General features: G+C 36.0%; 2 protein-coding genes and 1 long non-coding RNA gene across 3 annotated transcripts; 1 reads left to right on the top strand and 2 right to left on the bottom strand.

The window, feature by feature from the left end:
* Positions 1-97: 97 nt before the first annotated feature.
* Positions 98-2,094, top strand: LOC134663811 (uncharacterized). The gene is made up of 2 exons (XM_063520319.1): positions 98-560; positions 1,769-2,094. The coding sequence occupies exons 1-2, from the start codon at positions 389-391 to the stop codon at positions 1,900-1,902; spliced, it is 306 nt and encodes a 101-aa protein (XP_063376389.1). The 5' UTR covers positions 98-388; the 3' UTR covers positions 1,903-2,094.
* Positions 2,095-2,673: 579 nt separating this feature from the next.
* Positions 2,674-20,379, bottom strand: LOC134663800 (aromatic-L-amino-acid decarboxylase-like). The gene is made up of 5 exons (XM_063520305.1): positions 20,107-20,379; positions 14,877-14,997; positions 14,198-14,311; positions 4,096-4,215; positions 2,674-3,761 (listed from the first exon to the last, which is right to left on the bottom strand). Exons 1-5 carry the CDS (start codon positions 20,184-20,186, stop codon positions 2,694-2,696), a joined length of 1,503 nt encoding a protein of 500 aa, XP_063376375.1. The 5' UTR covers positions 20,187-20,379; the 3' UTR covers positions 2,674-2,693.
* Positions 11,583-13,568, bottom strand: LOC134663760 (uncharacterized). The gene is made up of 2 exons (XR_010098174.1): positions 13,159-13,568; positions 11,583-12,542 (listed from the first exon to the last, which is right to left on the bottom strand). It is a non-coding gene; the product is annotated as an uncharacterized LOC134663760 (long non-coding RNA).
* Positions 20,380-21,108: the final 729 nt, after the last annotated feature.

Genomic DNA, 21,108 nt, shown 5'->3' with positions numbered 1-21,108 from the left:
AGTAAAGTCCACTCCATGACAATGAAACCGGCAAAATGATACACTGAGTCATTGTATTGTGTTGACTTTACCACGAATTCTAAATCGTACGTACAAACAATAGCAGCGGTCAAAAGTTGAACTATGTAAACACGAACGAGTTTTTTCGGAACACATACACAGTAGCGACATCGTTAGCTGCACGTTTAAGTTGGCAACGTTGTGACGCATCTACCGCACTAAGCACTCATAAATCGGTTGTTCATATATAAGCAAGACCTTTAGTCGAGTTGCGTTCATTCAATCCCTCCTATACTTACCTACACGCTATTTCGTAACATTGACTTGCTGTTGCTAATATTTAATATTTAGTCGCCGCTCGTGAGCTCACCGATATACAAGCATCAAAATGGGATTAAAATTGACTCCTACGATTGTTGTTCTGGCCTTATCAATTTGTTTAGTGCATATCGCGGTCGCGAAGCCAAGAACGGTTCAGAGAGGAGATGAAGTGATACCGTTAGACCAGTCCGTTGTAGCAAGTTTGCCTGAAAAAACTACGATTAACCCATCTGTAACAGGTAAGTCGAAAATCACCTTCAGGAGCATTCCACGGGCTGTCCCGTACAAACGCATTTTATTTCCTGTGTAGCGACTTTTTTTTCGGCGTTTAAAGCAGTCGATTATTTTTCTGTGCTTATTTCTGGCCATTTTTCACAGAAAAGGAAACTCTTATATCTGCAAATCATCATCAAATTCGCGTTTGTACGGGACAAACGGTAGACAATTTCATGGAATGCTCCTTTAGTTTTATGCATATCCGTACCAACATTTTTTATAAATCAGATTTAGCTAGGTACGTAGTCTAGGTACATTATCTCAATGCCTCTGTATGTATTCTTAGTTCGTGTATTTCGTTGTAGTGTCGATATGACTGAGCCGATTTTGATGAACGAGGTGTGAATGACCCGGTTTTAGGTTATGTGTAGGTACAAAACAATCTTAGTCGGGCTGAGCATAGGTATTTTGATAGGTATTACATACTTGTCAGCTTGTCACTAGCTTAATAAAAACCGGGCAAGTGCGAGTCGGACTCGCGCACGAAGGGTTCCGTACCATAAAGCAAAAAAAAAAAACCGAAAAAAAGATGCAAAAAGAAAACGGTCACCCATCCAAGTACTGACCACGCCCGACGTTGCTTAACTTTGGTCAAAAATCATGTTTGCTGTATGGGAGCCCCACTTAAATCTTTATTTTATTCTGTTTTTAGTATTTGTTGCTATAGCGGCAACAGAAATACATCATCTGTGAAAATTTCAACTGTCTAGCTATCACGGTCCGTGAGATACAGCCTGGTGACAGAGGGACGGACGGACGGACGGACGGATGGACGGACGGACGGACAGCGAAGTCTTAGTAATAGGGTCCCGTTTTACCCTTTGGGTACGGAACCCTAAAAAGTAGGTATGGTGCCATGCCAATAACCAAAGTGCATGGTTATTAATTATTAACGGCACACTATCATAAAATATTAAGAACCGTTTCACCTTTTAAGTCTTACTTATTAATGAACCTAATATGTTATACCTTTGGTAATACACAATGAATAGCTTGATTCTTTATTTACTCGAACTGTTCGTATAATTAGTAGGTTACGATGAAATCATACTACAAAAATATTATGGTTCTAAAACTGAAACTTTGAAGTCACCCCTGTATTTCAAAGCCACCCCTTTTACGGTAGAAAACGAGTAACTAAAACCCTGGTAAAAAAAACTCATTCTTTCAGAAACCAAAATTCCTAGTCGCCGTGTACCCTGCCAGTTCGACGAACCCACTGAAGAAGCCGTCTGCCAGGAGCACTGCATGCCAAAAGGATACTCATACGGCCTCTGTGTCTCCTATACCTGCAGTTGCATTTAAATGGAAAATAACAAACCATGACTGTGATGCTGATGCATAGTGATGCAACATTAACGCAGAAGAGGAAATTAATATAGACTTTCAATTAACATTGTACACGGAAACAAAAGAATAGGTTTGTTTTACTACCTAATTGTGATTGTGATTCATTGCGTTTAGCAAGTTGATATAATACATTTACATAAGACTGTACTTTGTTTTATTTTTATGCGTCCTTTGAGCTGAGGTCGGGAAATGAATATGCAACGTGTAATGCACGATCACTTTATTATTTTTACATTTTATGAAATACTAAGAACTGTTTTATCATTTAACCTCGTTATTCATAAAACTTTACAAACCTCAATTAGTTAATTTATGTTTTATCTCATTTTCATATATATATATATATATATATATATATATATATATATATATATATATATATATATATATATATATAGGTATATAGATATAGGTACATAATAGTTCGCTTGACTAACGATAAATTAAGTCAAATAACTAGTTAATTGAGGGTTGTAGCTCATTTATGAATAACGCCATTAGTCTTTTAACCATTAAGATATTAAGACTAAAACACGACTTATTGTGTAAGTATTCTCATTCTAAAGAAAAATTTAAATACAATGTACCTACCTAAATACAAATACTCACTACGAACTTAAGCAATATCAAATAAACTGTGAATCATAACGTTGTAGGCAAATAGGTAGGTACTTATTATCTTAACATAACATTAATTTAAAATGATTGAGATTATTTTGCATGCAGGTATTAAAATATTTTATGACCTACTTCGATTTTTCACATAAACTCTTGATGTCGATATGACCTAACGCTGGGATTTGAGTTTTGGTGTGTAAAGTGGGCGTGATGATAATGTCCACTTCCTCTTTAATTATTTTCCAACTGATGTCAATATCTTCTCTCGTTGTTAAGTGAGAACACACTACGAAACGTATTATATACCTGCCACGGTAAGTTGCCGCCACCATGTATATTTGTTTCTTTTCCGTCAAATTTTCTAACAATTTGCGTGTAGCGCTGTCACCATCTTTAAGCCTGAAGCACACTAATCCCATCGATGGCTCGGGTTCCACCAGAAATCGATCGTCAGCTCGAACTAACTTTGCGAAATGTTGAGCGAGGCTGATCTGATTTCTGAGATGAGATCTAATGCCTTCTGCGCCATATATTCTCAAAACAGTCCACAACTTCAAAGACCTGAATCGTCTACCGAGAGGTATTTGCCAGTGACGATAGTCCGGTATTTTAATGTTAGTCTTAACGTCGTCTAAATAAATACGCTGAATATCGAAAGTGTTTATAAGATCGTATCCATTTTTGACCCACATTGCGGAACAATCGAAATTCACAAGCATCCACTTGTGTGGGTTGAAGTCAAAGGAATCTGCGTATTCAACTCCTTTCATTAGTCCTCTGTATTCGGGGCAAATGAAAGCTGATCCTGCGTAGGCGGCGTCGACATGTAGCCACACATTTGCTTCTTTACACACCGGTCCGAGTTCATACAAGGGGTCGAAGGCGCAGGTGCCTGTCGTGCCAAGGTTGGCAATAACATAGCATGGTATTAAGCCTTGGGCTCTGTCCTCCTCAAATGCATTTTTAAGTGTGTCTCCACGCAGTCTGCCATCGGCATCAGATTTAAGTAACCGCATTTTCATGGAGCCGAGTAATCCGGATTTTTCAACCGACGAGTTGCATTGGTCCGACGTGTAGGCTACGAGCTTAGCGTTGATCTCGCCTTCCTCGAGGCTGGGATCGTTTGCCATTAGTCTGTGTACGGTTTTGTTTTTGGCAACGAGTAAACCGACTAAAGTTGCCTCACTAGCTGAGCCCTGCAAAATATTAATTCATAATAAAAAATATTTAAATTAATAGCTACATAGGTAGATTGCAAATTTGTGATGAGTGAATCACTTGGCTCACACAAGATGTTTAGTTTAGAGTTTAGACTAAGATGTTTAGTTAGGACTTAGGTCCTAGATGAAGATTTCTTAAACTTGTGAGGGTGGTCCCGGCCTTGCAAAGCTTTAGGCATAAGGTTGTAAATCAGGTCAGTGATTCGCCAATATGATTTCTGGTTTTCTGTCATGTTTGGATAAATTATACCTAAATTAAATCTTTATAAAGGGGTTAGAAACACGACAATAATGAGCAGTTTACACAGACCTGAATGACGCCACCGCCAGGGCCGTCAGAGCAGTTGAGGAATTCCTCCGGGAGGCCGAGCAGCTTGCCCAGCCAGTTCATCGTCACCACCTCCAGTTCGGTGCATGCCGGGCTTGACATCTGCAAGTAATAGGTGTAAGTTTGTATAACCCTTTGATAAACACGCCGAATCGTTCGACAATTCATCCCATCACTCTAACTAAAGTATGAGCGCTGTACGCTATCTACTTAAGGTGGTTCGCTTTTCATACAAAATTCAATCAAAGCTCATTAAGTAACTACACACTATTAGTACACAAATATTTCCGCATTTATCTTCTTTCGAATATTCGTTTGCGCGAAATTAACAGGAAAACAATGTTTCATACAGAAATCATGCAAAAATCATAGTTATATTTTCATCAATTTTACGTATGTGTGTGTCACAAATGTCGTGTACAGATACATTTGCGACGTTGCCATACCATTTCCGACGTTGCCGGGCTGACCACGGCTCGAATTTGGAGTGCCGTCATGTATAGTGCAATTTTGTTGACACTGATATTTGACAGGTAGTTAATTGACCTAAGCGAGAAGTTCGTCAGCTTAGCTAAGAACTATCATGGCGTGTTATGCAAACAGTCGCTTTTTTGCTTGCAAACGGAAGATTCCCGGTTCGATCCCCAGTCATTGTATGCTGGAACATAACTTTTTGTATTTTTGTTACACCTAAATTTCGTATTGTTTTTTTATTTTTATTTAATTTTTCTTATTATCATAAATCGATTATTAAGTATGGGCTACACGTATTCTTTTATTTTTACAAAGATAATTAGAAATTAGAAATTATACTCTACCTAATCTCTCTGATTTTTACAATCAGGACATCCTCACTGCAATAAAAACCGGGCAAGTGCGAGTCGGACTCGCGCACGGAACCCGGTGTGAATGACCCGGTTTTAGGTTATGTGTAGGTACAAAACAATCTTAGTCGGGCTGAGCATAGGTATTTTGATAGGTATTACATACTTGTCAGCTTGTCACTAGCTTAATAAAAACCGGGCAAGTGCGAGTCGGACTCGCGCACGAAGGGTTCCGTACCATAAAGCAAAAAAAAAAAACCGAAAAAAAGATGCAAAAAGAAAACGGTCACCCATCCAAGTACTGACCACGCCCGACGTTGCTTAACTTTGGTCAAAAATCACGTTTGTTGTATGGGAGCCCCATTCAAATCTTTATTTTATTCTGTTTTTAGTATTTGTTGTTATAGCGGCAACAGAAATACATCATCTGTGAAAATTTCAACTGTCTAGCTATTACGGTTCGTGAGATACAGCCTGGTGACAGACGGACGGACGGACGGACGAACGGACGGACAGCGAAGTCTTAGTAATAGGGTCCCGTTTTACCCTTTCGGTACGGAACCCTAAAAAGAAGTGTATAAAATTTCCTGTGGTTAAAAATAATGGATTTTGTCTATGAATGAAAAACACAATTATTACTATAGTTTGTTTTTTTTAGCATTAGAAATAAGGTAAACAATCTTGACGTGTCTTTTAATTGAAAAACCCTTTTTTAAAATAAGTTACGGCAAATATGTAACAATTATAAATCTAATACGATCATTTATATTCTTCTGCTTTCATAAGTAATCGTTTTTGATTTTTAAAAAACCTGATAACACTGAGTATGTGGGGGAAGCGCTGCTGGCCTAGCGGAAAGCAATTCGGAGGTCGCGGGTTCTAACCCCGGTTCGTACCAATGATTTTTCGAACTTTTGTACGAAATAGCATTTGATACCTACCTATTTATACACCGATACCTATTTTTCGGTGAAAGAAAACAATGTGAGGAAACCGGACTAATCCAAATAAGTTTACTCTCTGGGTTGGAAGGTCAGGGCAGTCGCTTTCGTAAAAACTAGTGCGCATGCCAATTCTGGGATTAGTTGCCAAGCGGAGATTGAATATCTGGGAGACCGACCAAAGCTTACAAAACATAAAAACTCAAAAAGCGCGTTTTCTCATAGACCTAGCTAAGAGATCAAACCCCTTATAGCAAATTTAATCGAAATCGTTAGAGCCGTTTCTGATACCATCCAAATATATAAATAAATAATTATATATCTAATAATTGCTCGTTTAAAGGTAAGATAACACAAAGGAGAAACAAAAAGAAATTACCTACTCGCACCAGTCTTGAACCCCAATCCTCTTGCACGTATTTCCACGAACATACCGTTACGCTATTGCAACTTACTTACGTTGTGTGAAATTGTCTACTACAAGGATCACGGAAACACTGTTTGCATGTGTGAGTAATAGTAGGAAAAAGCGTGACAGCAACACTCCGTCGAATTAAAAAGGTGGTTTTTGCACAATGAAGTATTCAATGTTTATTTTAATAGTTCAATATTTACTTAAAGAGTGCGCGAAACATACTTTTAAGTATACAAATACCAAGACCATTTCACAAAAAAATAAATCCGAAATTTTGCAAAAGTGGTGCCATCTAGCGAGAGTTAAGTTTTGAGTAACCTAGGCGAACCACCTTGCGGATACAACTTATACCTACATACAGTATGTAACTCAATGAAAAACAATTACTCAAACCCGTTAGGTTTAGGTAATAATACTGAGCAACTTTTACTATGGGACCAACCCCGAAAACGCGGAAAAAAATTTAGATGTTTAATACATGTTGCTGGTCTAATGTTGAAACTTCCTATAGGAGATTTTTTTTTTCGCGATTTCGAGGTTGGTCCCATGGTATAGTAAAAGTTGCTTAGTATGACCTAAACATTAATGGGTTTGAGTAATTGCTTTTCGTTCAGTTACATACTGTATATACTTTGCGCGACTTAGTTATGTACTTTAAGCGTTTTTAGTATAGGTTATTTTGGTGTATGGTAATCCCATCAAAAACATAAATGTAAAAAAGGAGAGCCAAGTTCAATACAAAAATTATGCTTGGCTGTGGGGTTCGCCGCAAAAAGAATGGAGATCTAAATGAGTGCCAAGTTCTATGCAAAATCCAAATATGTATTTATAGGAACAAAATAACATTATAAACAAGTATTAAACTCTATTTCTTTGCTTTATTGGATACCTATAACAATTGCTGTTATTTAAAAAAAATGCGAGATCTTAAAGCAGGTTAGATTTGACTTGGCCAGTTTTCATTACCTCAGTCATTTTATAAAGTTATTCAACATATACCTATATTTTGTAATTCTGATAAAAACTGGCCAAGCCAAATCTAACCTACTTTAAGATCTCACATTTTTTTTAAATAACAGCAATTGTTATAGGTATCCAATAAAGCAAAGAAATAGAGTTTAATACTTGTTTATAATGTTATTTTGTTCCTATAAATACATATTTGGATTTTGCATAGAACTTGGCACTCATTTAGATCTCCATTCTTTTTGCGGCGAACCCCACAGCCAAGCATAATTTTTGTATTGAACTTGGCTCTCCTTTTTTACATTTATGTTTTTGATGGGATATCAATACTTTTTGTAAAGAAAACTAGGCAGGTATTGAGATTTAATGTTTTTTCTTGTGTTTCCGCTGCATGTTTTTTACTTCTGTTCTTTGTATTAATTATGTGGTGCCGCGCGCCGCCAACGACACACCGTTGGCCGGTTGTTTAGCGCGTATTACAGGTTTTTTGTATGGGGACCCCCCCTATTTTTTAACTTTTTTTATTTTTAGATTTTTTCCTACGTTTACACACAATTACCGAGCTGGATTCCAAATTTCATCCTTCTAGGTCATCTGGAAGTAGGTTAGGTTTAGGTACTATATGTCAGTCACAATAAAAAATGTTTTTTTTGTATGGGGACCCCCCTATTTTATAACTTTTTTTTATTTTTAGATTTTTTCCTACGCTTTCACACAATAACTGAGCTGGATTCCAAATTTCATCCTTCTAGGTCATCTGGAAGTAGGTTAGGTTTAGGTACTATAAGTCTGTCAGTCAGTCTTAAAATTTACGACTTTTTGACCTTCATATCTTTATAACCGTTTGAGCTAGCTTCATGAAATTTGGGCTTCTAGATGTCCTTGTGGATATAATTGGAAATTAAACGAACTTACCTGTAAGTGAAGTTCTATTTCAATTATATTAGCTGCACAAACTTCGAAATGATAAATAACTTGTAGTAGGCGTAATCATACAGCCTCTGGCCATGTTAAGTATTCAGAGTAAAAAGTTAAAATTTCTCAACGAGAATTTAAAATTTTGTATCAGATTTCTGAACGCATAGTCGCGCCCCCGCGCGCGCGCCGCTTCTGTCGCCCTCATTTAGTTTAGAGTAACAAGCCAAGACATAATACTTTCACTGCCAGTGACCCGCTACCTAGACAGGTTCTCTAGTCTTAGGAGCTTTTCGCTACACAGCGGAAAACGCATATTATCAGCTTCGCTCGTTGCTCGCGCTGGCAGTGAATATGCCAACTGATATGACAGCTTGGCCCGCAACTCAGCAAAGCCAATATTATCTTAAACTTTGACAGGGATTTTTCACTATTAAAATCCCTGGTTGTCTCAGGACAACGCGGGTACTGGGCGGGAAGGGATTATCATTTCGAAGTTTGTGCAGCTAATATAATTGAAATAGAACTTCACTTACAGGTAAGTTCGTTTAATTTCCAATTATTATTACGCTGCACAAACTTCTTCAATGATAAATAACTTGTAGATGTTTAGAGATAAGTATTCAAAGTTTGATTTGGCTTTGTATTACAATAATGAAATCAATGATTAACAATGATTAATGATTTCATTTTTAAAATAGGTACCTTTTTAGTTATCATCAACTATTTTCAATATATATGTAAATTTAGTTAACAACAGATCATTATTTCGTCAAACTGCCTGTCATATGATGATTGAAACAAAATTTATTTGTTTCTTATTAATAGGTATTTCATTAGTACCGCCAAGTACCACTTAAAACTCAATTATTATAGGACTATCAAAGAAATCAAATGTTAGCATGAGATACAATTTTTAACGAATTCAACAACTATAAGCAACTCTTGACAATGTGTTGCTCCGTACAACCTTTAGTAGGTAACACTTATTTTCTCATTAACTAGATAGTAAGGATATATCTTTATATAATTATTAGAATTAGATGGAACTATGATTATGAAATTGGGCAAAATTATTAGAAGTCTCATGTTTTCTTCCATCAATATTAACTCCTAAACGATTTTTCTGCTTGTCAGCCTAAGCAGGAGTTGGTGTCCCAACGCATAATGGGTTAAATGAGTGGTGAGATTAAAAAATATCAACACCACTATTTTTTAAGATCAGGACTTAGTCCATCTACAAATCGTTAGAGAAGAGTTTTTTTTTTTTTTTTTTAAATATACATAGAGTTTTATTGCTTGAGATGTATTAGGTATAGAAATTAGGAGTTAACATGCAATTTTGCATGAGGTTTTTTGAAGGCAATAAAATATAACCGCTAACAATTTAACAATCACGAATATTATCATTCATTTATATATAGCTAACCAATGTTTGGCTTAAGCAACCTTACTCAATTTCAATTTAGTTTTATCCTGAAAAAATAATTTTGAAGGTAGCAAAGGTTACTGTAATTTATAAAGCCATAAAGGTCTTTATCAAAAATCAGAATAAAGTTTCATATTTTATCAATTACTTACAGGGTTTGCACGTTGTGTACAATCACAATGGCTCATAAAAGAATTAAAGTAATTTTTTACTTTTTCTGTCTGTACCTAATGAAAGATTTTCATTAGATATATGACAAAGCCATAAAGGTCTTTATCAAAAATCAGAATAAAGTTTCATATTTATCAATTACTTACAGGGTTTGCACGTTGTGTACAATCACAATGGCTAATAAAAGAATAAAGTAATTTTTTACTTTTTCTGTCTGTACCTAATGAAAGATTTTCATTAGTTGGTGACATAAGTCATTTAAGACTGATTAAGGTATCAGCTCACACTTTAATGTTGAGGTGGGTGTAATCTAAAAAACGTTCTTCCTAAAATGTTCAATTGTATCATTTGAGAAGAGCCTATTCCCCAATAAAAACCCAAGAACAGATTTACAGAAAATTACACTTCTATACCTAGCATAAATAATGCTATTAAAACGGCAAGCACTTCTGGAACAGATACCATAAAATAATTAATGTAATTATTTTCACAAAACATACAAGTGTTTAGGTATCATGCTGCTTGACGGTGTTGGGCGCAAGGGATTACACCATACTGTTGGCCTCACCAATCAGAAGTTCCTCCTGTCTCCTCCTCGTCTTCCCTGCTCGTTCAGAGATGGCTGATGGCACTCCCCGGATAACACTGGGGTAACCAGGATAAGACGCTGTTGAAACTTGAAACCGGTTAATAGAATAAGTTTCTTTAATTGAGAGCTGGGGCTCTAATATTTACAATTATATGGGACATATACTCATAATTATTTTGTAAAACTGAGTAGTTTCAGTGACCGTGCCTTCTGGTTTTCCTATAACTTTAATACCTTAGATTTCATTTCAAATTAAAGGAAAGCATAGATAAAATAATTTGTATATTCATGAAAATGTGAAAACATCTTCTGGGTTACTTCACTAGGATATATGTGTAGCGTTCACATATTTCATCTGCACGGCTACCAATAACTCGGTAGGTATATGAAGTTCCAAAATGTTGCAAGACATTTCAAATTTAATTTGTATTAAAACTCTAAATCCCAAGTTATCACTAAATCAGCTTATAACATTTATAGCACAAATATATCATTTAAGTAGAATATTGTAATGTCTTTTTTCACACCACTGCAAAATGTTCCTAGACATAAAAAATACAGGATTTAATTTCACCTATTCGGTTTATAAATAATTGCGATAGCTGTGTTGTCTTCTCTCAGAAGCATCTCACAATCTGGTAAACCGGAAAGAAAGTCTTTAAACAAAAAAGACCACCATAAGCTGAACAAATATAATGTAAAATATATATTCTTTTTGACTCCTTCCATAATCCACAGCTAACTCATTTCTAATCGGCCGCCCCAGCGTGTCAATAAACTATTACTGTAAGTAAGTAAATATCTGCAGAAAGTATATTTATAAATCTTTATTTTAATAAGCCACCAAAAAATGTCACACTAGGTTTCCTTAAAATATATTTAATTTAGTATAAGTATGTATTTTTGTCTTTTCAGCTCTTTAACCCTTAAAGCATTTGTGTAAACATACACATAGCCATATTCATTAGCCAAACTCATAATATAACTACACAAACAACCAATTGTATTACATTGTACCAATTTATAAAGGGCTTTATCTTTTGATTAACTTTGAATTTTTTCCTTAGTAGGTAAAGAAATAAATCTATATAGTAGCCAGCTTTCTGAGGTACTATGGAGCTAGTTCCATTTGATTATAACTCCACATAGGTAATGGTACCAAGACTATAATTAAGTGTATCCTGTATAACTACCTACATAGTATAACATTTGTTATAAGGAGTATCAACAATAGATATATCTATCATCTAAACAGTGTGTGTCTGTATGTGATCTTAAACACTTCATAAAAGGTCTTGCACATATATCTAGCTAGAGAGATATCTAGTTTAATAGTCTAGGTATGTTAGGACTAAAAACTGAAATCTCATCTTTCCACATGAAACAGATATGTTTTCTACATTCAAGAAATCAGTAAAAACATCTTGGAGCTAAAACCGCTCAGTTGCACTACCTAAATGTGCTTATGTTTATATATGGATCTTGCCTTGCTGTACCTTTAAAGTGAACATTATTTTATAAGGTCATCATAGTCATATATATCACATATTTTTCTAGTATTCGACTATCAATTTCACAGAAGTGATCATATTTCGGAATACTTGTAGGTGTTGGCACAGATAAAAAAGGAACTTTGTATGAGACAGCCCGGACAAAATCCTTGTATGTGAAAAAAGTAAACCACAGCTTTTAAGAATTTGTTCTGAATGAACACAGGCTGTTGTGATGTCGCTGTGTGCGACCACATTGTGACTGCAGAGAGGAAGGTCTTGCTCCGCTTCCTCTTCCTTGCTTTTGACCAGGGGTTTTTGTATATTGTTATGTTTAATAAATACGTTTTTGTATGAAACAAATACAACAGCAAATCATACGTTAGAAAATATGATTGGTAGTTGAGCCTTTGAAGTTTAAAGTGCCAGGCTTAAGGGCTGGGCTGCCGGAGATTAAAGTTCAGCTGCTAGATTTCCCTAAAACATCACTTGTAAATCATCACAGTTAGAGAACAGGAAACTTTATTTTGTATCATTTCAATACTTAGCCTCGTTCCCCACTGGCAAAATCTCGCCAGCTGCAGCTTAAGTCTTCATTTTCGGAGGACCAATAATTTCTTACAGCGCAGAGTAGTATTTCGTAATCTTGTCCGGGTCATACTTCTTTTATAATGTTCTTAATTATTTATCTGTAATCAAAGAACAACACTATCCTATAAGGATTTTTTTTCTATAATATCCAAAATTCTGGCGCCTCCCTCCGACAATGTCAAGGTTTGCTCGCTTAATTCTTTGCTTGCTGACATTAGAATAAGTACCTACTTCATTTCACCTACTTGAAGATGAGTATATATCAAGAGACGGCCTAGTACGGCATACCACATGATTAACTCATTTGGTTAAGAGCGGTGTCTAGTCGAACACGCCACAAAACCCAGTAGGTAACTTTATCTAGCAAGACTTGTAGGTGGCTTATAATGCACCCTATTATCAGGTAGGACATGAGCAATGTCTCAGTGCTGTTGGCAAGGAATATGTGACAATATCCCCTGGCTACTGGCAGTGAACGCACCTAGTGTAGTACGCCAAGGTTGCCAAGTGCGAATATCAAACAGAGATGTCTAGATTAACACTCCAAAATGATTAGCACAGCCATTTTATGCAGTAAGAAACAGAGAATAGCGCTACAGAATGCATATGCACATCATAACCAAGTACAGTCAGCAACCAGTTGGCTAGTTATAACACTCCAACGCACAGCACTAACACCAGATAGAAATAACATAAACAAATCATATTTTTTACCTGATTATAATTAATGTTCCTTTTCGGAATATTATGTGTATTAAATAATTAACCGAATGCTGGCACTATTGGAGAGCGAGGCTTTCTGGATACCGAGCGATATCTACTTCTCTACGCCGCTGGCGGAGATAGTGATCTAGATGATGCAGAACTGCAGACCTAGAATAGGTTGAAGACCATGATCCATCGATCGGTATGTAACGCGTCTGGGCCTTTTCCAACGAAAGGACGCCGTATTTGGACTTGAACGCGTATGCTCTTGAATCTTCTCCAATCTTCTTATTTTTTCTTCTATTCGCAATATTGGTAAATAAGATATACTATTTTATTTTCTTCTTTACATATTTCGTCGTTTATTTGATAAAAACATGTTTTTATTTTAATAGGACGTAATGGCCGCGGCTGCATGAAAAACGACAATGAGGGCGACAGAAGCGGCGCGCGCGCGGGGGCGCGACTATGCGTTCAGAAATCTGATACAAAATTTTAAATTCTCGTTGAGAAATTTTAACTTTTTACTCTGAATACTTAACATGGCCAGAGGCTGTATGATTACGCCTACTACAAGTTATTTATCATTGAAGAAGTTTGTGCAGCGTAATAATAATTAAACACACGTAGTTTTATGTGTTTACGTTAAAGATGTTTTGAGTTATAGAAGGGTTAAAAGTGGCACCAAGTGGTTCGTGTAATATTACACTTGGCGCTGGCTAGCCAGTTCCTTTGCTTGAACTTGGCTTGACACGCTGCCGCGTGTCTAGATAGCACAGAATAAATAATAGTACTAGGTACAGAAGACTCACTCTCTAACAAAACGCGTCTGTTACGATCAGGACAGATATGGCCGCTAGGTGGCGACAGCGCCACGCGCGGCTTATGGCAAACCCCAAAATTGGGGTCGAGCGGATGTACTTTTAGCTACCTGTAGGAAAGCGACGAAATCGCGGAGTGAGACACGCCTGGTAATAGTAAGTAGGTAACAGGCCACGACTACTCTGTTCTCAGTAGTAAATGTTAACTAGTAAAAGATGGAACTAACCCAACTGAATCCGATGACGGCGAGACTATCGCTGAGCAAGCCTCCGACGATGCCGGGGTACGAGACTGCTGTCGGGTAGAACGCGTGGAACTGGGGCGAGTGCCAATGGGTTATCTGCGATACGCATCAAAAATTATAGTTGGCTAGATAATTCTTAATTTGTTTATGATTTATTGCAATAAATGGTTATCCAAATATTGAATTACTTAGGTATATGGTCTGGCCACCCAAATTTTTTCAGTAGGTCCAGTCGACGTCCAAGATATGTTTACTTTATGGTTTGTTTGTTTTATGGTTAGTTGCCTTTATATCTTACGCTTTTGTAATAAGGCGAAAAATGTAAACATATCTTTGACGTAGACTGTAAACGCGATTCATGTTTTCTAAACTTTGCTCATTAAATTATTGCAGGCGTTCGTTGATTTGTACGTGCAAAAAAACGAACAGGAGAAACAAATTTTTCCACAACTGCACAGACAACCTTTTTCTACTACTAATTTCTGATTTTTCAGCACCCAAATCCTAGGAGTTAACACGCGTAGGTACATCGATCGGTACTAGGTATATCGATCTAACGCTCTATACTTATATCATAAATTCAATAGAAACAGAGCTGTATCGAACATAGTTTTTAGAAGACATTTTTTGCAAGTTTTAAAGAGACAGTTAAAATACAGACGCCTGGCATTATTGCTTCATTGAAATCTTTAAGGACATCTTTCCAGTTTTCAGGCTCTTCAGGAGCGTTTTCGGGCAGCATTTTCAATAGATATCCAGGTTCCACCGATGGCAGCACATCCCTGCAAAACAATACTGGTTAAATATTAAATCTAAAAGATAATTTTAACCAACATTCATCAATACATACATAAAATCCAATAAAAATGGAGCCATCTTGCGGATCCTACATAGAAACACCCAGAGATACTACTGAAATACTTGTATTTAAAATGCAAATACAAAATGCAAAATACCTATTTTGTATTTAAATACCTTTTGAAGAAAACTATTTTGTATTTTATTTGAAACAGTTTTTGGGACCTATTTTGTATTTTCAAAATACAAAATACTTTATAGTAGGTAGGTATGTAGGTAGGAGTTACAATCTCTTCTGATGTTACAATCCTGGCAACTCTCTCATTCTTTTAACATGGAACTGTTGAATCTGTTTAGCAACGTCGCACATGACCACAAGCGTAGCGAGTGGTTAAAAAAGTGGAATCTTGAGTGTTGCGAGGGTTTCAAGGCACGAGAGGAGAACAAACTTTTCTGCCCTGGTGAAACACAAACGAGACGTTTTCATCACACTAACGAGAGGCATTATACTAGCTGTAAAACATTACAAATTAATGCTTTAAAAGTTGGCCGTTAAAAACCATCATCCCTACCTACATCCTACCCGTTAATATGAGCAAACAACTAGAAATTTGCACTTTAGATAGAGGATTGATTTCGAAGAATAAAGAGAGTCTTTTCAACTCGGAAATTCCGAGTAATACTTTTTAATTTCTTAGACTTGTATTCACTACTCGTAGTACCTTTTATCGCAAAGTATTTGTATTTTTAAAAAGTATTTTGAAAATACCTATTTCGTATTTTGTATTTAAATACATATTCAAAAACTATTTTGTATTTTGCATTTGAAATAGTATTATCAAGGAAGTATTTGTATTTTGTATTTAAATACTTTTTATAAAGTATTTTTCACATCTCTGGAAACACCTTCACCTAACTATTGTGATCAGCTGAGCAGACCTAATCAAGTCAACTGTAAATTGTAAAGGCATACCCGGATTAGTAAATTTTTCGACAATCTGATTAAATTGCCCGATCGAATCAGGAGGTGCAGACACAAAAATGCCAATTTTTGAAGCTAGTATCTATGGAATGCTAGGATCTGTACGTGCGTTTGTTTATGATTCTAAAATTGGTGATTAAATTGTGTACCTGTGGACACTAGATGAGATTAGCGCCAATTATTTTCCTGATCAAATCGACCGATTTGATCAGCCCCGTCTGGATAGCACTTAACACATACCAATGATTAAGGTTGCAATTTGTAATATTACAGGAAGTAGAGAAGAACGTATATAATAATCTTTGAAAATAACAGTTGATGTAATACCGACAATGACCGGTGCTGTAACAACAATCATTTCATAATTATTTCTGCTGAATTGGCTGGACTCAACAGAAAAAAATGGTTTGTATGACTCAAACAATAGGAGGAAAATTGTGCATCCATCGATGCAGTATTTGCCTGCCGCAGCGTACTAATTAACCTGGTTAATGTCAGGTTTATAGACAATTAGGCATAATAAGATAAAATTGTCGGAATCTTTCGTGTCTCGGATGATTAGCACTGAGCCCGGGTGTTGAAATTTATTCAATGAGTTAACAGGTGCCTGGTTTGATATGTTAATGGTGTGAGTACTTAGGCAACTTTGTTTTATTTTACAAGCTTTTAATATATAGTTTCAGAAGAAGAAGGCGGCAAATTTGAAAAATATAGGCGCGAAGGGTCAGTTTTGCATACAAAACTTTTCGCCACACCAACTGCTACAGGCTCTCTTGATTGTTCAAAAACTGATAGCAAAGTTGCACTTAATTCATATGTGAGGCAAAGTAATTTTGAGTAGTTTTCTTATGTTTGCTGGTAAAATTAACTTTTAAATTATGATATTGAATGAAAAATATTTAATAACATTTATTTGGATTAGATTTTGTTTGATATCTTACAGTTAATATTTTCTTCGGGTTGGTGTGGCGAAAATTTTGTTTCACTCGGGGGCAAATTTTGTTTAACCTCAACGCTCAAGTTTCCATTTTTCGAACCACTCGCTATGCTCGTGGTTCAATTATGGAATCTTTCGCTTGCCCGGGTATCAATAGCACGAGCGGTTAAACAACAACTTTGCCCCCTAGTGAAACAAATAACTATTAATTGATCTGATTATAGGTACTGTTGGAGCCAAGGCTACAATCAGCAAATTGCTTTCATTAATTTTTTCTTCGGTTAGTACTTTTCCGCCTAAGAAACGTTTTTTGCGTGTGTCCTTCAGAATCTGACAAAACTTGGTGTTGATTAAATATGAGTACTTAATTAAAGTCTGTCAAACCATTTCCGTCAGTCGAAAAAAGTTGCAAATGTAAAAAAGCGGCAATGTGCGAGTCGGACTCGCCCATGAAGGGTTCCGTCAGCAAGTAACATAATAAAATTGCGTTGTACGATTTATGACGTATTAAAAAAAGCTACTTCTCGATCTCGTTCAAACCAATTTTCGGTGGAAGTTTGCATGGTAATGTACATCATATATTGTTTTTAATTTTATCATTCTCTTATTTTAGAAGTTACAGGGGGGGTGGGGGACACACAATTTACCACTTTGGAAGTGTCTCTCGCGCAAACTATTCAGTTTGGAAAAAAAATGATATTAGAAACCTCAATATCATTTTTGAAGACCTATCCATAGATACCCCACACGTATGGGTTTGATGAAGAAAAATTTTTGAGTTTTAGTTCTAAGTAGGTATGGGGAACCACCAAAATTTATTGTTTTTATTTTTCTATTTTTGTGTGAAAATCTTAATGCGGTTCACAGAATACATCTACTTACCAAGTTTCAACAGTATAGTTCTTATAGTTTCGGAAAAAAGTGGCTGTGACATACACGGACAGACGGACAGACATGACGAATCTATAAGGGTTCCGTTTTTTGCCATTTGGCTACGGAACCCTAAAAATGTAGGCGCGAAGGCTTTTACTGTAGATGTTTGGAATCTCTCGTTATAGGGTTAACCAGGTAGGTACTTAAATAAAACAAAATCCTTCAAATTAAGATCCGAATAAAAGACAAATGCCTGACTTTAACATCTCGATTAATGGTTCCTTCTATATATTTGCTATTTAAGAATTTTAAAAGGCTGTTACAGAACACAAAAATCGATTCTGTAGTATAAGAGATTGGGATTCGTAACTCAGTTTGCAATGTCCTTCCCAAACAAATAAATAAAACATTTTAAGTAAAACAAAAGCTCGTGCTTAAACATCAGAAAGAAAGAGCAAGTACCTAAATTAAATCAAGCGTAATTTTTGCGAAAGTTCTTTTAAATTTGGTAGGTAAGTACTATTATTACCTATATTTATCCTACCTATGTTTTGCTTCTTCATAGAAATACATTGAATCGTTTGATATTGTTTGTATAAGGTGGATGCACTCGAGTCATACCTAAAGCTGTCGAAGTTTTTGTGTGGAAAATGCACACCGCACAATACATCCTAACATTCCTAACGACGTATTTACAAGTAAACTACCCACATATAGTAGGTACAATATAAAATTTTCGTGACTTTCAAAAGGGATTACAAGTTTTTACAGGTATATGGTAATAATTGCGTCAGTTTGCCGTCCAGTGCCAGTTTTTGACAATTTGGTGCTAATAAGAATTGCGTACTTATAAGTAATTTAAATATAAACCTACTTTACCGCACAATTTTAGACTTATTGAATCCTTAATGTCTAAACAATAGATGTATAGAATAAATAATGATATTCGCAAGTAGCGAATTAAAAATTAAACATATTATATATATAGTTGCATATTCGCATCTATGCCTTTCAGAGGTCTTTATGACCAAAAAATAAAAAGATTAGGCGGGAAATGTTCATGGTAAGTTTATTAACTGTTCTATCTACCTTTGAGTGATATTTTCATACCAAGAATTATCATTAGGTATTATGAAGTTTTTTAAAGAAATCGTAGAGAAATTTAGTGGACGGAAACTAACTTACCAATTTTATGAACTATTCAGTTTTCGTCCGCGGGTGGACAGAAAACGAGATAGCTAGGCGAATATATAGAATGGTGATTTTATTTAGGTACATATATCTACTAAATACGTTTGTTTGTCATCTCAATTTAATCTGTATCGCCTATTGAAGCAGGCATTTAGTTTACGTCCACTCCTTTTGTCAATGGTACAATTGATTCTGGACCGATTTCTACTATTTAGGATTGTTGAATTCGGTATGAAAATAGCTTGAGTCCCAAGGAAGGACATAGGTTAGGTTTATCACGAATATAATCATTAGACGCGGTCGAAGTCGCGAGCAGACGCTATCAAACCAACTCTAAACGATTTATATATAACATAAGAACTAAAATTGAAATATATAATCGGTTTTTAACTCAATAATGCAGTGGTCGGAAACTAACCTGGGGGCCGATTTTTGAAATTCGACCACTCGATTTCGTGTATTTCGTTAAATAATATCTCCACTGCTAGGCGTTTAAATTCTACTAATAGAATTGAAATCGAGTGGTCAATACCACTAGATTCCAAATTTCGATCGCTCGTGTTTCAAAAATTAGCATTTCGCCGTTTTCCACCGATTTTCGAGTGACGAAATCGAGTGATCGAAATTCAAAAATCGGTCCCCTGGACGAAAACTAGCTCATAAGTGGACGGAAAGTAAAATAACACTAATTTTGAAAATTATATTTTTTTATAAAATAAACCTTTAATATTATTTAAGGTCACGTAATAATAACCTAAAGTAGACAATATAAGTGGACGATATCAGACACAACTACCATATCTTGTATACGGATCGTATGTCTAATTGTCTATGTCTAGGCTAACTTTACACCGACTTGATTAGAACCAAGTGAGGGAGTGTCATTATAAAAGTACGCATTTGCAGAAATTTGATATTAATTATGGCATGGTCACACTTTGTCATTGAAAATGCCATCTAGAGTTAGCTTGATCCGACTCTACTCGGGAACTCGGTTGCTTATTTTTTATACCTATGATATTATTAGTTGTTTTTTTTTTAATTTACCATGTATGTTATTTGTTACCTACATATATGGAATAAATTTGAAACTACGTTATTGTTACCTACCTTGTTCGAATGGAATCGTAGTAATCCGCCATAAGATCGATCGCCGCCTTGCCGAACTCCCGAAACTCCGTAGAATTCATTTTTAATCACAAGCACTATCCCCTCAAATTTAAATTAAATTATAATATAAGTATTGGAATATTTAAAAAATCATAAAACTTTAAAACAAGCTTCTAATTAAATTTAAAAGCCCAAGATAAAACGGTTAAAGCAAGTCGTTAGGTCAATCCGATGAGCAAGATTTAATCAACCAAGTTAATTAAGACTTGTCAAGTAGGCGATCTGCGTGACAATGGTGTCTTGATGCCCCGGAGCTGTCTTTATACGTGCACGCGCAATAAGCTTTCTACAATGAAAATCGCGAGTTCACAGGTGCGGCGCGTGCGACTTGTCTTTAACGTTTGGTTGCGTTCCTGCAGTGCTTAAAACTAAATACTTACTGCTATGATAATAAGGTAAACGGACTAGTGCTCGACATCTTAATGCCCAAATTGCCCAATTGATGAAACCTAGCTGTCACCTTTATTGACAATGACTTAAGTTTCAAGATGACATGTAGGTACTAGGACCGCGTCGAGCACCAGTACGTTTACCTTACTAATAGTACCTATGCAAGTAGGGCGTATATACCACGAATGTAGAAAGTAGGTAGGTCGGTGGAGGGGATTGCAGATGGGGGTTATGTTTTGAACGATATTAATAGCTAAATAAAAGTTTCCATTGCCATACTAACATTTGGAAAATTTTCATTAAATAACGTTTTACTTGGTCGAATCATTGTTTAGTAGAATATACTTAATGTTAAACAACTTTTGGAATAGGTAAATTTCATTCCCCAAATCATTCAATTGGCTAAATCAGGAGTTCCCTCTAATTTTCAGTCCGCGGCGCACTTGCGAGTTTAAAATGTCGACGGTGGCGCCCTAACCTAGCTAGGCTATTCGAATCTAAGATAGGAAACATGTTGAGAAGTATTGCCGTGCGGCATCCCTCTTTACTGTC

Source organism: Cydia fagiglandana, chromosome 4 (assembly GCF_963556715.1).
Source record: "Cydia fagiglandana chromosome 4, ilCydFagi1.1, whole genome shotgun sequence".
Taxonomy (NCBI): Eukaryota; Metazoa; Arthropoda; class Insecta; order Lepidoptera; family Tortricidae; genus Cydia; species Cydia fagiglandana.
Note: the sequence above shows the minus strand (reverse complement) of the source record. Positions and strands in the feature narration are given on the sequence as shown.